This window comes from Nuphar pumila, chromosome 3 (genome assembly GCF_984573655.1).
Source record: "Nuphar pumila chromosome 3, dmNupPumi1.hap1.1, whole genome shotgun sequence".
NCBI classification, from domain to species: Eukaryota; Viridiplantae; Streptophyta; class Magnoliopsida; order Nymphaeales; family Nymphaeaceae; genus Nuphar; species Nuphar pumila.
The window spans coordinates 43,489,205-43,507,287 of NC_143251.1; the positions used below are offsets into that span (position 1 = coordinate 43,489,205).

The following is an 18,083-nucleotide window of genomic DNA, read 5'->3' on the forward strand; positions in this document are numbered from 1 at the left end:
AAATTTTATACCCGACCCGAGTTCCGATTAAGACCCACAATTTTTCAATGTAAAAATGATAAAAAAAATATTACTTTACCGGGTCTGGTTCATGTAATTCTTATCAGATCCGGGTATGGTTTTTGGACCTGATACCATACCCAAAAATCTGATTCAAGTCTGATTCCACCTGGGTCCGAACCAAACCCAGCCCGTTGACACCCCTACTTACAATTGATGAGTGCATTACTCAGTGACCCAGTTGGTTTCTAGGTAGGGGTGGGGAATGGGTCAGCCCGTTCCGCTAATGGACCAGGCTGGCCCAGCCAAAGCCCGACCCATCAACTGACGGGGGCCAGGCCATAGGCTCAGTTCAGGCTGAGCCAAGGTCCAAATTAATGGCTCAAGCCTGGCCCATGGCGCCGAGCTGGGCCGGCCCACGGGCTGCCCAGGACAGTGTCTACCTCTATTCCTAGGGATGTAAATAGTTAGGATTCAGGTCGGGTATAGGACCGAATCCAAATCTCTTTAGTCAGATTCAGTAGTCAAAATAGGATCCAATTAATAATCTGATCCAGATTCAGTATCAAGTTTCACATCTGAATCCAAGTCCAAATCCGAGTAAAATCTGAATCCAAATACATGTAAATGTTGGATTCTAAGCAAGTTGGATCCAGATTTGGTTTTGACTGATTGTTTTCTAAAACTGAATCCCGATCCGATTATGCTAGATCTAATTAAGTCGGACTCGGTAATCCTTAGATCCGACCCATGTCAAAACTGTTTACATCCATATTGGTTCCTATCCGAATTTGGTAAAGCTCCTAGTGGGTAGGGTTTGACATCCATCGGGCACTGGATGGATAGTTGGGTAGCTGACTCAAGATAGGCTGGGTTCTGGCTGCCTAGTGCAGCCTAAAGCCCGATATATGTTGGGCCCAACCTGACCTGCGTGGTCCAGGTAAGGCAAAATAACATTTCAATGAAGCCAGGCTGGCCCTGGCCCAGTACTAGCCGGGCTTAAAGAGCCCAACCCGTCCCACCTGAAACCCAACCTAACAAGCCCTGGGCCTGGCCCGAACCCAACAAGAATGGGTTCAGGCTTTCGATGGGCCTAGGTCTGGGCTGGGCCAGGCTGACCTCATGTCCACAGCACTACTAATGAGTCCAACCATAAAAATGAATGGATCCACTGAGCTAGGGGTCTATTAAACACAAACCTAATATTTGATTATAATCAAGATATGGATCTGCATCCAGATATGACAGTGTTGGATTCATGTAGGTTATTGACTTGAACTGAATCTCCCTGTTTACATGTGAAGCATTCCAATAGATCTGAGAACAGATTGGATACAGGTTAAGTTGCAGCCACCACTCACATACAAAAAAGAATTGGTCACCCTTAGGGGCAAACCATAATGTCATCAAGTTGAAGGGATGTCACGAGTTCAAAACCACTAGTGTGTCCCTTGCTACAAGGCCGAAGCTAGATATACTTCCTAGTAGGTAAAGACCGCACGAAACAGGTGCGGATGCAGACGAGCTGGGCTTGAGCCGAGCGAGCTTAGCATGTACAAGCTCGGCTTGCCCACAAAATTATATGTACAGGCTTGGCCCGAGTCTGAACTATTAGTGTTCAGGCTCGGCTTGTGCTGAGTATCAGCTGAACCAAGCTCGGCTCGTTAAGCTCGTTCTGAGCACAATGGACTGAGCTGGCCCGAGCTCGGTCCATAGCTCGATTCGGTAAGCTATGGACTCACCTGAGTGTGAACGACCCGTTGACATCCCTACTTGTGGATACAGCTAAAGGTCATATGTACGGTCATCAAATCCGATCTGGAACTGCATTCCATAGTGTTTATGGACATAAGACTAGCAAAAATGCAAACAAATAAATCTAACTATAAATGGATCAGATATGGACAGATGTAGCTAACTATGCTTACCCAACCCAGTGCTCCTCATCTGAAATGGATGCGGGACAGAGGGAGCGAATCACCTCTAAGCCGACCCAAATCCGACCCGATTGAGCGGCCTAACGTGATATCCAATAAGAACATGACACGTAAGCATAAAAAAATAAACCTAGAACTCAGGTATAACGCTCCGTCCGTCGTCACTGGCCATCCTCCCCCGATTCGTTTGCTGGAGTCGGTCTACTCGGTCCCCCCCTCCCCACTGCCCTGAATTCTTTAAGGTTTTGTTATTCTCGCCGTGTTCCGTTCTTTTCCGGCCGCATTCTTCCCGTTTTCAGGAGTTTCCCGCAATGGCTGACGGCTATTGGAGGTACAGCGATGGCCGGCAGGCTGGCATGGCAGCTCCGATCGCCAGAAAAAGACCTCGCTCCGACTACGGTTGTGCTTCTCTCTCTCTCTGTGATTTCTGTGTGTTCTCTGCTCTTTCCTTGTGACGATTGCTCCTTCTGTTAAGGATTTGAATGGCGGTGTTAAATCTGCGAATGCTTAGCCGTAGTGGCTGAAAATTAGGGTTTGGTGTGTAAATGTTTTTGGTTTTTATCCAATTAGACTGGAAGGGGAAGTTCTGTGTTCCCTCTGATTAGGGTTTGGCATGTGAAGTCTTGCGATTTCTCGGATCAGGGTTAGGCTTGCGATGTTTTCGTGTTTCCTCTGATTAGGGTTTGAGATTCACTGAGAAGTCGGAATTCTCTCTCTCTCTCTCTCTCTCTCTCTCTCTCTCTCTCTCTCTCTCTCTTGGTGGGGAACATGAACTGTATTTCCAAGGGGTGTGTTAGTTGCGAAACTTTGTTTCATTCTAAGGCTCTGCTTGGGAGCAGGTGTCGGGAGGAATACGAGAGGGACATCGACATCCGAGAATTCGACAACAACATCCTCGCATGGACGTAGTCAAAATCAGTAGATTTTGACGCTAATGCCCCTCCGATCTCCGCTCCTTGTCCCAAATCGGTGACACAAAATGGCGGAGACCGACAGGGATTTGGTGAATCCCTGTCACGACTTCCAACTCTGGCTCCCAAACAGAGCCTAAAATACATTTAATGATCCAATTAGTGGGCTACGTGGATGATCACCATGTCACTGTTATGTTGGAAACGGAGAGTGAGTTTTTCTTGCATCAGTAAACTGTCCTGGAAATGCTTGAAAATTATCCCAAATTTTAAGTGCCGATGGTTATATTTACAGTTAATTGGGAATGCAAACATTCCATGCACGTAAAATTGTTGTAAACCAAGATATTAGTCATGTTCACTGTTGTAAGTATGGTATTGTTACCGTATCATTCTGGCCCAGAATAAGATTCATAAGACATCCTCAAACATCCACTTTCTCACAAGAACAATGCAAAATATTTAATATCTTTAAATTAAGAACATGCCACAAAACTCATACTTTCATATTACATAAACAAAAATATTATGACAATAGTTGCACTTGATTTTCAATCTGTTTCTACTCATTATTTGGGTGCTTCATTGCCATGCCAGATCATCTAATGCCATCTTTGTTGGAGTGTGTGCAAACTGATTTCTACCTTGATATAAATCCCTAATTTCCATGGATACAACTTCACGGTAAGTTAGCAGGTGTCAACCCACATGATCCTATGTTATACTCAAAGGAACCAACGCTGATCATCGAGTCAAGAGACTCAAGACATTGATTTATTGAATAGATTGAGCCCAAACTACATTTAAATTGACAAATTCATAGTATCGCTGCCAAGGAATTGAAGTAATTGATCATGGTCCTCGAAGTGTTTTTATTCAATGGACTTTGATGTATTTTGCATACAGAATAATTTGGCATGGGCTTATTATAAGCCACATGAGACTGAACCAAGTAGCAGCATCATGCCTATGAGCCGAAAGCAGATTTTTTTTCATGAAGCATTCTCTTGTCATAGGTGCAACCTCATTCCATTCATAGGTACATGCAGTGTTATAAAAAACGTGCCTTGAGGTGCAAAAGGTGTGCCTCGCCTTTAGGCGCGGCCCTCTGTGCCTCAAGGCGAAAAAAAAATTGTACAACAAGATTTTTAAGACATAATCAACAAGATTTTTGTAGGTTAATCTCATATATTTTCCAGTTATTTCAGTTATCTTAGTATATTTTAACTTTTATTGGTTAATCTCATATATTTTTCAGTTATGTAATCAGTGTTTTAGTTACTTTTATATGTTAATCTCATATTTTTTAGAATAATCTCATATTTTTTAGAATAATCTCATATATTTTAACTTTTGTAGGTTAATCTCATATATTTTCTAGTTATGTAATCAGTTTCTTAGTATACATTAACTTGTGTTGGTTAATCTCATATATTTTCCAGTTATGTAATCATTTTTTAGTTACTTTTTATATTTTAATCTCATGTTTTTTAGAATAATCTCATATATTTTAACTTTTGTAGTTTAATTTCATATAATTTTCAGTTATTTCAGTTATGTAATCAGTTTCTTAGTATATTTTAACTTTTTTTGGTTAATCTCATATATTTTCTAGTTATGTAATAAGTTTTTAGTTAGTTTTATATGTTAATCTCATAGTTTTTAGTACTTATTTGAGATTTTCTATTTTTTATTAGTTATTATTTCATCAATAAAGCATTTCTTTATTTATTTGTATTTTTAGATATTTTTTATAATTTTTTTTTAAAGTTTAATTTTTTTTTGAGGCTTACGCTTTACGCCTCGAAGCTTACGCTTTACGCCTCGAGGCTTATGCCTTGCCTTAGTTTTTGGTGGAGCGCCTCGCTACACCTCAACGCTTTTCACAATACTGGGTATAGGGTTGAGGAACTCATGTATGAAAATTTCCATATTGAAAATAGTGGTGCTAGATGTGAAAGCATGTGATAAGCCACATGAGACTGAACAAAGTACCATCATCATGCCTTGAGTTGTAAGTTATCACTACATTGGATGAGCAACAAATTTTACCATTATAAATTTTCTACTTGAAGAATATTTCAAAGGGTGTTTTCCGCTTGACACACATTTCTTTGTATTCGTAGTGCACCTTTACTTTTTTCTAATTGCAGATATTTTGTTACATCATTCTATATTACCCAGATACTCCAAACCAAGGATGTACGTAGCATATTGTTACCCCTATCGGTCGGGCCCAAAGTACCACTGTATCATATCATAAATGTATCATGAATTTTTAATAAAAAAAATTCAAAATATCTAAAAAAATTAGTAAAAAATCTAAAAAATTCGTATCACTTGAAATAATGATGAATTGTACAAAATACAATCATAAATTTTATGCCAACTCTTTACCTGTTGCTCTATAATTTATTGCATTATCAGTAATAAATTACACAATATTTTGAGGTTGAACCTCTTCTGCAACCTGATAAAAAACTATGAACAACACATTTGTTGTCTTGAGCATATTAGACAAATCAATTGACTTGAAAAACATAGATTCTTTGGGCCAATAGACAAGAAAATTTATTATGGTCCTTGACTTTCGGTCTCTCCACCCATCTTCCATGATGCTACTTTCTCCATAACTATCTCATCTCATTACAATATGCCTTCATTTCTTTCATATTAGTATCTAAAACCATAATATCAAAGCATCTTATATCCAAGCCCGATATTGGTTATGACATCTGTCATGGCTTGAAAATGAAATGAATTTGCCACATTAAAAGGAATGCATGCATCATAGAATCATCTCTCAACTGCAACATTTACCTGCTCGACTATTTATTAAGGAGTCATAGCAGTACGAATGTCGTGTTGCGCCCAAGGGGTAGTCCTAGGAGGGAAAAAGCTCCTAATATGGCTTCTAGCTCTACCTCCTCTCAAATAACTCCCTCTTCTTCCTTTTTTTTTTGTGATCACGACGGTACTACTAGCACCAACCATACCTTTTTCCTTCGTTGTAGAACTTTCTACTTCTGATCTTATGCTGAGGGTTGTAGGATCAGAAGTAGGGAGCTCATCTTCGTAACACACATCCTTCCAAGGATCGACATTCTCCATTTATGCCTCATTCATCTCTCTTTCTTATCTTTTTTCTCTCAAATCATCAAGTAATTGTTGACATTTTCATTTCATGGCATCCAACAATTTCTTTGACGTGCATGCATACACATTATGATGTGTCCTGGCAAAATGATGATTCAACCAAGAGATACCACCTGAAAAATAATTTTGGTAATAGTTGTAGTTGATTTTTAATCGATTTTCACTTATTACTTGAGTGTTCCAATGTCATGCCAAATTCTTTGATTCCATCTTTCCCTCAAAAAACTCAATAAGAAGCAAAGAATAGAGATTTTTTTTTTACCTTAACCCACTTTCTTGAGTGAAAAATAGTGGAAATGCACTCTTACTTGAAAAAAATATAAAATTCATCTCCCTTGCAAACAAATCGGTTCCCAAATCGACCCCTCAAAAAGCCTTTAAAACCCAAAACTTAAAAAGTAAGTTTCGGGCACTTTTAAGTGCGCCACACCAGCCTGTATCGTACGATACAGCAGCACTGCTCTGAACGGCCAGTTGTTTCAATGCCTGCCACACTTCATCCATGCATGTGGAGAGTTCACTTTTGGTTGATGGAGTGTCTAACTTGTATGGACTCTACATACTGGTTTCTGACGTTTTCAAACATCTAAGGACACATATCTGTAATTTTAGCTTCAAAGTTTCCTTTTTATTTTGAGATTGATGCATAGTGGTTAATTTTGTCTCAAATTACAAGTATCTTGATGTTTGAGTTTTGGAATGACACATTGATTTTCTCTTACATGCATCATCTGACAAAATATATGGGAGAAAATACTAGTATCTCTTAACTTGCATTCTTCCATACATTACATTGTCAGTTCAACACTTACTTTTCTTTGATGCGTTAAATTTACTAAAATTATTTGATAATGGTTATGAAGTCAATTAAAAGAGAGAGAGAGAGAGAGAGAGAGAGAGAGAGAGAGAGAGAGAGAGAGAGAGAGAGAGAGAGAGAGAGAGAGAGATTTTCATGATTTTGGTGTTGCCACTTGTAAAATTTCTAGTCATCTTTTTGATGTTACCGGGTTCTTTACTTTGGATGTAAACTAATGATGTTCTAGCACAGCCAAACTCTTTTTAGTTCAAAATGATGAGAAACCCTAGCATACTAAGGTCTTCACTCTTCAGAAGTTGGCAATCCACACTCCAACCATATGTACAAAAAATATCCCCGGTATTTTGTTAATTCCATGACTGATTTTGACATTGCACATACTATAAAATTACATTCCTAGCTTTATTGAGTGAGTTTGAATTTCTCTATCGGTTGCCACCATTATTTGCGAATTTGTTAAGAATGCATGAACTACAAACCATCAATTGTAATGACTTTTTTGCAATGGGGTTCGATATGGAACCTGTTATTGCAACTTACAGATTCATACTGCATTTATAATCTTGCAATCGATTAAAGAAAATCTTGATGATATATATTTCATATTTGGAGAAGCCTCTGCTTTTCATTGAAAATGTTGATATTTTAGTGGACATTTTTTCTGTAAATAGTTATTCTAAAAACATAAATATCATATCATCATTTGTGGTTATGCCTATGGTATTGCAAAATGCTGTGGAACCTTTTATTGCAACTTACAGATTCATACTGCATTTATAATCTATCAATCGATTAAAGAAAATCTTGATGATATATATTTCATATTTGGCGAAGCCTCTGCTTTTCTTTGAAAATGTCTTGATATTTTAGTGGAGATTTTTTTCTGTAAAGAGTTATTCTAAAAATATAAATATCATCATTTGTGGTTATGCTTATGGTATTGCAAAATGCTGATTTTTTCAAGACGCTGTGAAGATCTCAATTTTTCATGATTCAGAATATTGTTGATATTTGAATAGTGTTGATGTTAAAAATGTGCAATTTTCTGTAACATTGGCTTGAGAAAGGAGCTCATTTGTATTGATACTGCTTTCCTTTTTCTTTTCCTGTTATTCAAATTTGAAGATATGCTATACCTATGTTGTAGATGCTGGTGGCCTTGGTGGTATGTATTTGTCACGTGAAGAGGACAGGACAGGTCAGAGGTTGATTAGAGACACTGAGTCTCTTGGAGCATCCTATGACCAGTATCTTCGTAATGGGGTGATCATTTAGTTTGCATGTTGTCTCACATCATCTTTTCCATTGCTGCTGATACTCAAACTCTATGATTAACATTTTTGTGTGCATGATTGCAGCAAATTTCTTCTTATGGAGCTGGAGGTCTTGCTAATCTTGGTGGAGGTGTCTTAGGTAGACCTGTGAGTGCTGGGCTTGGTGCCATTCCCATTGATGATCTGATGCGTGCAGGGGGCTTGGATACTGGCATGGTTGGTAAGGGCCAGAACATTGCTTATGGAGGGGGAAGACCTGAACAGCCTCTTCCACCTGATGCGTCAAGCACTCTCTTTGTTGAAGGCCTCCCCTCTGATTGCACACAGAGGGAAGTTGCTCGTATCCTTTGGATTTGTGCCTACATCTACAGGGCATTCACGCTTATTTGTGTGGTGTTTTTTTGCCAATATGCCAGTATTTATCCTTTACTTGTTCTACAGATATATTCCGGCCTTTTGTAGGTTACAAAGTAGTGAGGCTGGTGAACAAGGAGTCCAGAATTGTAAGTCGGCCTCTTTTATGCTTGCTTAGCTGGATTAATAGCTCTTTTGGTAGTTAGTCATTCTGTTGCTTTGTTTTTGTTCCTACAGCCTGGGGGTGAACCACTTGTCCTCTGCTTTGTTGATTTTGCAAGCCCTAGCCATGCAATAGTTGCCTTGGATGCTTTACAAGGTGATAGCCAATTTTTCCGTGGCATACATGGTTCTCTTTCGTTGATTAGTTGTCTTTTTCCTAGTTGTATTTCGCTCTTTGTGATTCTTCTTCTTTTAGCAACAATCCCACCTTATATTGGAAGAAATGTTAGTTGTGGTTCTCTGCTTGTATCTTCTGACTGGTTGATTAAGGCTAGGAGGTTGTATAAAAAAAGTGGGAGATACTGTCATCCTACAAATGTATATTTCGTGAATATCTGTGTTTGCATCCTTACCAAATTCACACATTCATCTTTTTTATCTTTATGAGCCTAGGTATACCAGATTTGGACATTCCATCTTTCTTTTTTTTTCTTTATGAGCTTCGGTGTTTTATATTGGATGAACGCTATGGTTCTTATTGAAGCATAACAAGTTCACTAGTGTGGTAAACGTGTGCAATTGCATGTCAGTGGGAAGCAAAAGGGTGCATATTCCTCACCTGTACAATATAGAATATCTAGAGATATGTCTAGTTTGGAATTATGAAACGATATGCATGAGGGATAGATCTAATCTTTGTCAGGGTTCTTTTATACGGTTGAGCCTAAAATTTCATGCATGAAATCTGCAAATGTGCTTGCTCAGATTGTTGCACCACATAAGTTCATATAGCTGTATTCACTTGGCTGTTGCTCGAATGACACAAAAGTCATGGTATTTCATGGTCACACGTTTAACATCTAGTTGATTACTCTGGGCTGTTATTATTATTTCTGTTATTTATTATCTTCCATATGCATTTTCACTGTTCCTGATGTTCTTTCTACCTATCATGTGCCCTTTATTTCTCCTCCTAATTTTCAATGTGAAGCTTTGGTTAGGCAGTACGAGGTGCTCTATGTTCATTAACAAAAGTTCCTTCCGTTCCATGTTGGGGGTTTCACTCTAGAGATTCTTCGTTGCAAATTCCAGTCTAGCTTTTGATTTCATTGGTTTCACCACAAGATGACTAAAGGCCTTCATTTAGAAACTCAAAAATCTGATATGATGATACTAAGAATCTTCAAACTCCCATACCTAATACAGCTTTTCTTGCTGTTCAATTCCATGTTTAGGAGTATCCTCTCAAAAGAACAGCCTCTTGCATGGCATGCCTTCGCAGGAGTACCATCTTTGCATATGTAATTGTCTGACGTATAATCAAATCGTTGTGTACATGGGTATGCCCGCCAATGTGAAAAATCACAATTCCGTTTTGCAGGTTATATTTTCGATGAAAATGATCGTGATTCGGCCATTTTAAGGCTGCAATTTGCCCGATATCCTGGTCCCAGGTCGGGGGGTGGCCCTCGTGGCAGGCGTTGAATTATGTGATATCGTTGAAGGCGAGTGACATGCTCCTACCGTGAATCGTTGTCATCACAGAATGAGAAGAATTTGCGCTGAATCATAGAACATATAACAATTATGCAGGGTTTATAAGTAATAAGGGAAGTAACTACGTAGACGTCTCCAGGTTTTCGATAGTGAGGATTAGAGGCTCTTTTAGTTGTTTCGTAGGACAGACTGGCTGTATGCGTGAGGCATGGTCTTCAGTTTTTTACAGGTGCAAGTTCAGTTGTATCTGAAACGTGTTGTTGCCGGCCAATCCGTAGTGCAGTTATGAATTGGAATTGCAGTTATTATTTATAAATTTACCTTGACTCCTTGGTGCTATTATCTTCTGGTGTTTATACCTGGTTTAAAAGCTGCGCAAGTGAGCATGAAAGTAGGTACGAGGAGGAAATTTCTGCTTATATTTCTTCATTGCATTTCACCTGAATTCTCTTAATGTTAGACCATCATTTGTATTTTATCCTTTCCTGTTGCTGCAAGTCTAGGGCAAAATGCTGTTAAGGATCGAAAAAGTTTTCTGCTCTAGCCTTGTCACTGGCCAGTAACACTTGTTTATGTGGCTATGATAAGATATACAATATTGCTTGTGGGGTATTTAGACTTCCGTGAAGATTCGTAGCTCTTTCTTTTTAAACAAGACTATATATTTCTATGACAACCACCATGTTTTAAAGCCTCCCAAAATTGTAATAGCTGGTTAAGTAAAAACTATATACTTCAAACCCAACCACCATATCTTACAGCCCACCCAGTGTAGCACCAGCTAGTTTTTGTTTGGCTCAAAGAGTGCTCAAAAACAGGAAATCCCTTTTTCGATTTTGAATCGTGTTATCACAAAATTGATAGGTTTCAACCCAATTATGTGTTTGGAGACTCCTGTTGCAGTTAACATATCAACATGGAAATTACGTTCATACTTCTACCCACGTCATTGGCCGTATTTGTATATCACGCTAAGATTTTGTCTTTGTCGAACTTCATGTGCATGGATTGACCTTATGTAGAATGCAGTTTTTTGGGTGGTATTTACAGACATGTTCGTGAATCCTGCTCTTTTTCACTTGTTTTCATTTGTGTGGTGGTTGGAATATACAATGTTTTAGTTGGAGGCTTTTGTTGCAAGAGTGATTCTTTCCTCCAATATTTCTTGTAGCCATGGTCTTGAACTTGCATGCATCTAATGAATGTGACATGTTGGAGGACCAAACTGATAAGAAAGCAGGACCAATTTTCTTCTCATTCTGATATTAGCTGGGCCAGTTGTAGCCCTCATGTCATTCCCATCCTCACTCCCAACTACAATTGTATATGTGAAGTGATGATTTCACATCTTTGGATGATTTATGGTCTCTGCAGGAGATGGGTTGTCCCGTTGCAGTCATTTGATATGCCAAAGTTGACAAACTCAAGTCTATAAAGTGAAGTGTAATAACTAATAGGTGGTTTGTTTTTTCACTTTTACGGTTTTACCTTTGATGCTAACTATCTTTTCCCATTTTTCCTTTTTTCCTTTCGGGGTTGTCCATAATGTGCATAATATGGAAATGGTGATATGTGGAGAGGGGAATATAAGAACAGCAACTACCTACCTCTCTTGGTACAGTAATTTTTTCAGACCTTGTTCATAGGATTTCTTAACTCCATTAATCATTTGATAATGTTTGATGACATTCGTGACAATCTTCGCTATGCTTCAGTGACTCATACGATCATAATGACAGTCCGCAATGACCCATAATCAATTATTGAAGACACCCAGAAAAGTAAATTAAAAGAGTCGCATGAAACTTGAGCAAGGACAGGAAAACACAGTTTAACTACAATTTGCACTGTAGTAGTTAAGGTGCCTATAAGATATACAGGTGATCTGAAAGGGGATAATGTTTCATGCGGCGTTGGGTAGTAATGAAGCGCATTCCATGCAGAAAATTTTAGATTTGTTGGAAATTTATCCTTGGGGGAAATGACGCATGCATGATTACCAAATTTTCGAATGTGATACACAAGGAATGGCAATCAGCATGTTCTATATAGTCCTACCATGCATAACAGTTTATCTTTAACAGGCCTAATTAGCAACCATGAGAGAGAGCGCACAAGGAAAATTAGGAAGCACAACACATGCTGCTTAGTTATTAAGCTTTTTATCTGAATCCACTGTCATTGGGATGTATTGCATGCATGATCCACACTCAAAGGGATGGGTACCTGATATGATCCAACTTTCTAACGGCTGTTGAAGGGCGTAACTCCTGCATCATTATTTTCAAATCCCTTAAACAAAACATGGTTTTCCTACAATGTTACTTATGTTCATGGATCTGCATGCTGCAAGTTTGGTATTTATGAACGGAGACCGATGTTACTTGTATGTCCATGGATCTACATGCTGCGAGTTTGGTATTTATGAACGGAGTCCATTTATGTTAGAAGCCATTAACAGGCATCTGACGCACAAAATAGTCAGGGACATGCCACCAAGTCCTGAGAGGATGAAATTGCTTAATGAATTCTAAAGGTATGGTGACAAAAGAATACAAAAAAATCATGTTTAATTTTCACTGGTTAAGTTGGCAGTTTCACCCAGTTTGTCCATGCTTGAGTTTTGCCAAGCGATCATTTTCTTTTGTGCACTATGGTACCAACGATTTGATACATACCCTTGCCTCCTCCATTACTGGTTCCAGGCCTCTTGCATGACAGAGCAATACTATGCAATATCTGAAACCTCTCCATCATCCAACTTCCTTTCAAAGTTTCACTGATCCCATTTCTCGACTTCCACAGCCAGCTCGTAACTGGAAAGTTTCATCTGTTCCGTGAGATTATCCAATAACATGTAGATCTCATAGCTGCAAGGGTGTGAGTTGTCCTCGACCATAAACTTGTGGAGAATCTCTCCTACTTCAATCAAGCTGTAGCCTGCAGCTTTCTGCATAGAGCGGTCTTTCATCAGAAGCCTCATCTTTGCAACTCCATCCCATCTGCCTCTAGCGGCATATATGTTCGACATGATTACGCAGTTTCCGGGGTTCCACGGCTCTAACTCAAAAAGTGTTTCAGCTGCTGCTTCGCCAATCTCTACATTGGCATGAAAGCTACAAGCACCAAGCAGTGTTCCCCACACGACCGAGTCTGGCTTCATCGGCATACTCATTAGCATCTCATAAGCTTCTTTCAGCTTGCTGGCTCGACCGAGAAGATCAACCATGCAACTGTAGTGCTCCAACTTGGGTGGAATGCCAAATCTGTTCTTCATGAAATTGAAATACTGCCACCCCTGCTCCACCAACCCGCCATGGGTGCATGCACATAAAACACCAACAAATGTGATATCATCTGGAATGAAACCTTCACTTTGCATATCCTCAAACAAAGTAAGAGCTTCTTTCCATCTACCATGCACTGCAAACCCTGTGATCATGGAATTCCATGAACAGACATTCTTCTCAGCAATCTCGCCAAACACCTGCCATGCAGTGTCGATCGTTCCACACTTGGCATACATCTCAACCAGAGCATTGCTCACAAATATGTTCTGATAATAGCCACTCTCCCTCGCATACGCATCGATCTTCTCCCCAATCTCCAGTGCACCAAGGTGAGCACAGGCAGGAAGAACGCTAGCAAGGGTCACGTGATTAGGCTTCACACCTTCTTCCACCATCTTCACGTACATCTCCACAGCTTCGCAAAACCGCCCGTTCTGAGCATACCCCGAAATCATCGACGTCCACGAGATCACATTCCTGCTACCCATCTGATCAAACAGCTCCTTCGCACTGCTCAGAAGCCCAAGCCTCGCGTACCCGCCGATGAGCGAGTTCCATGCAGGCAAGTCTCTATCAGGCATTTCATCAAACACTTTGTGTGCGTCACTTAAAGCCCCGGTTTTCGCATACATATCGATCATGGAAGTGGAGACAAACACGTCCGGTTCAAACCCCAATTTGACAATGTGGGTGTGGAGCTTCTGGCCTTCAATGGCAGACAGAAGAGAGGCGCAGCCTTTGAGCATGAAGGGGAAGGTGTATTCGTTGGGGAGGCAGACACTTTGGTGCAGTTTGGAGTAGAGAGAGAGGCACTGCTCGTAGGGGCCATTGGAGGAGTAGTGTTGGATGAGTTTGTTGTAGAGGAAGAGCTCCGGATTTGGGGTTCGATCGAAGATGGCTCGAGCGTAGTCGATGGATGGGATTTGGAGGAGCTTCGTGATCAGGAACTTGGTCTGGTCGACGCCGTTTCTGAGCGCGTAGGCGTGAACTTCTCTGATCCGGTTCATACCATTTTCCGATTTGTTCCAACTTCCGACCATCCACAAGTGATTTATAAAACGGAGACTTGTGATCGCGTGGACGTGTTGCTCATGTAGCTTCCATGAGGCCGTGTTAGGTTCGTGGGTCCCGGTTAGGGTGTTGGCGTTTCAGGCTTCCTTTTTTTATTTTGTTTGATGACGAGGAAAACCCCAGGTGGGGCCCCACGATCACTCTGCCTTACGTGGCCTACCTCTGAAAAGCTACTGGCACACCTATGCGCCAGCAACAACCTCATAACTTGTGTGGCAAGAGCAGTTAGTGCACGTCACCTTGTGTTGGGTGGTTGCAAGTTCGAATCCTTATGTTATAGTTGTATAACTGGTAGGGGTCTGCCTAACCTCAGCTTTCTGTCTCAAAAAGAGCACCCTCATAACCACCCTGCTGGCCATGCTTCTCTTTTTAGGAAGATCAATCCGATAAGAACCTAATAGTCCCTCTTGATGGTGCTGAATATAACGATCCATTGATATTTTTCTTCTTGGCAACAAAACTTACTAAGGGGTATTTCTTGGCTTGTCTGGTAGGAGCAGCTAGTGCACGTCACCTTGTGTTGGGACGTTGCAGGTTCAAAACCCAATGGTATAGTTGTGTAACTGATAGGGGTCTACTTAACCCTAGCTTGCCTTTAAAAAATAAAAGTTGAAGGATGTGAGTTCGATGCCCAGAGTGTGCGTCCTTTGCCTTATTGCCTAAGCAGTAGTCTCTCTCGTGGGTAAAAGCAGCAGTCAAAGGGTTTTAACCGCTTGGGGATGAGCTATATGGCAGAGTATCAATCTCTCTCAAGCATCACCACTTGAACCGAGGGTTTTCCTTTGATAAATATATCAAAACAAACAAACAAACAGGTTAGGTGGGTTGGCTTAAGGCCTTGAAGTTGGACATCTCAAAGACAATGGAGAACTACTCTAGCGAGTATGGATGTAAACAGTTAGGATTTGGATCAGATGTTTCCAATATCATATCCAACTTATCAGACATTGATTCAACAGATTCGGATTCTGATGATGAAAAGCTCGTACCAATTCTGCTTTTTTACATGTGAAAGGCTTCGGATATCCCCATCAAGTTCGGATATTTAATTCATCGGATTCGATAGCAAAATATCAAAACCATATCTGTATCTGCTTATAATCGGATATGGTTTTGGCTTACCAAATCCTACTAAATGAAATTGAATTTGATGTCAGATAAGATCCGATCCATTGACGTCCCTACTGGTGGGCAAGGGGAAAATACGCATGAAGTTTTATACCGTGGACACCGAAACAGGAACCCTCTAATGAGAGGTCCGAACCATACCAATGGTTTCTCTTTCTTATAGAAATATGTCTAAACATCAAACAGAGTGCACCTACTTGATTGTATTTCGTTATTACCAAACTTGTTTTTATGGTCGACCTACAAAATAGGGCTGGTAAATGAGCTAAACGAGCTGAGCTTGGGCTGTTTGAGCTCGGCTAGTTAAGGGTATACCCCAGCTCGAACTCGGCTAGTGAGCTCTTCATGAGCTGAGCTGGTTACGAGATGAGCTTTATGAGCTGGCTCATTTTTTTTTAAATATTATTTATTTTTTTTAAAGTTTGCTTATATATATAATGAGCTTATACGAACCGAGCTTGTCATGTTCTGTTCAGCTCATTTACCTAAATGTGCTGGCTCGCAGCTAGGCTCGCCGAGCTCAATTTCTGAGCCGAGTTGAGCTTCTCACGAGCCAAACTGAGCCTAATGGCGAGCTGCTCATCTCAATTCCCAGCCCTACTACACATTTTTGTGGCACCATGGATGCGCATTGACATGCAGCACTTGGCTTGGTGAAATAATCTTTTGAATGATGTCTAGGAGATGTGCAGAAAGATTGTGAATGCAGCTCTTATCATATGAGTATAGTGGTATCAACCGGTCGGGTTTGGTTCAGACCCAAATGGAATCAGACTCAAACATGATTTGAGATGACGGTACTGGGTCCAGACCTGAGTCTAATTGGACTTACCATAAAAGTAGCTATACCCAGATCTTATAAGGATTATATAAACCAGACCCGGACATACCCTGTAAAATAATATTTTTTATCATGTTTACATTGAAAAATTGCAGATCTTAATTGGAAATCGGGTCTATCCCGGGTCTAGTAATTACCTGGATTCTAAACCCTATAAGGTTTGATACCATACGGATCGGGTTCACGTCAAACCAGACCCATTGACACCCCTATATGAGTAAGTATAGGGTCAGAGTAACCCGTTAGTGTTTGCCTGATGCAATGAACAGAATCCCAAATACCATTGGAGGAACTAGTTTTTCATCCGTTCATTTAAAAAACCTTAGATGCCGTTCATCCTGAGCATCAACGGCTCCGACAAGAAATGTGAACGGCATCAGAGCAAGCACTGACGGGTGACCTGATACGCACTCTTATCATATGCATATGCATGACTTGTCGTACATCAGAAACTCCACGGTTTCCCAGAATAACCCACTCTATCAGATTAATTATGAGATTTGAGAAAACTCTGTATCAAAATATGGCTCGATAATGAGTACCATGTTCATCTTTGCCGGATAAACTCAACCGCCGCTGATTCTAGTTTCTAAAAGCCAATAACATAGTCGTGATTTGCAATGAACTGATAGTTACACCACTTTTACTTCTTTACTTCCAAGTGCACAACCAGTACTCGTTTATACATGGTAAAATTACCGTAGTTTCTCCAGCATTATGAAGGGGGAAGGAACCTGGTTTTCCCCCCAACCACTTTTCAGTCTTCTCTACTTGAATTTGTTGCATCTAACACTCCCCAAGACAGAATGGTAGCAGAGTGTTGCAGTTTTTGCACTCAGTGTCTACAGTTTCATGATTGCTTCAGCAGTCCTGCTGTCAATAATATCGAGAAAAACGCGGCTTTCAAAGATCAGGTTGCATCAGGTGATGGGTGGTCACATGCAATCCTTTTGATTAGATTAGAGCCTTCGTTTTTCATTTTCACTGAGAGTGAGTGAGATACAGTATTATATATTCTTGCCATGTTACTTGTGCAGCCGTTCACATCGAGAATCGAAAAAGAGGAGAAAAAAATGACAAAAGCTGCTGTGAAAATTGGAATCTGCGGATCCGTACGCAAAGAAATTATTGTCTTTACGTTCCAATAATAATCTCTACCTGCGTTAGATGATCGTTATAAAGGGTCACAAAGTGTGGCATTTTTTCACTGTGAAGTGTTCCACGGAGCTCATGAAGATGAGGTGCAAGATGATGAGAAAACTGAAGTTCAGAGTGCTTGCTCTGCTTTTCATCATCTCATCTTTTCCAACAAAAGCAAGCGCCAACAGGGTTTACTCTCTTCTCCACTATAAGCATTCAGCAGCACCAACTCAAGGTCCTCCATCTCCATTGCTCCATCACATTACTCCACCACTTGGTCATATTACTCCACCATCGCCACACGATGGCCACAAACCTTCGCCTCCTCACTATCACCATGCCAAACAACCACCACACTCCCTCAAACACACTGCTGCTCCTCCTCCCCCTCTTCCTCTCCCTCCTCCACTATCAACCCCCCATGTTCCCTCTACTCCCCTCACACCACCATCAAATACCCATCACCCAACTCCCTATTATAGAAGTCCTCCACCAACTGTGAAAC

The 18,083-nt window shown here is 40.4% G+C and overlaps 2 protein-coding genes across 2 annotated transcripts; one reads left to right on the top strand and one right to left on the bottom strand.

Annotated features, from left to right (window-relative positions):
- The first annotated feature begins 2,114 nt into the window (after positions 1 to 2,114).
- Positions 2,115 to 10,448, top strand: LOC149842738 (RNA-binding protein 1-like). Its single transcript, XM_089999394.1, has 6 exons — positions 2,115 to 2,336; positions 7,969 to 8,084; positions 8,180 to 8,435; positions 8,537 to 8,598; positions 8,687 to 8,768; positions 9,993 to 10,448. Exons 1-6 carry the CDS (start codon positions 2,249 to 2,251, stop codon positions 10,094 to 10,096), a joined length of 708 nt encoding a protein of 235 aa, XP_089855520.1. The 5' UTR covers positions 2,115 to 2,248; the 3' UTR covers positions 10,097 to 10,448.
- Positions 10,449 to 12,549: 2,101 nt separating this feature from the next.
- LOC149842739 (Pentatricopeptide repeat (PPR) superfamily protein) lies at positions 12,550 to 14,405 on the bottom strand. Its single transcript, XM_090001555.1, has 2 exons — positions 12,787 to 14,405; positions 12,550 to 12,610 (listed from the first exon to the last, which is right to left on the bottom strand). Exon 1 carries the CDS (start codon positions 14,403 to 14,405, stop codon positions 12,885 to 12,887), a length of 1,521 nt encoding a protein of 506 aa, XP_089857681.1. The 3' UTR covers positions 12,550 to 12,610; positions 12,787 to 12,884.
- Between the last annotated feature and the right edge of the window lie 3,678 nt (positions 14,406 to 18,083).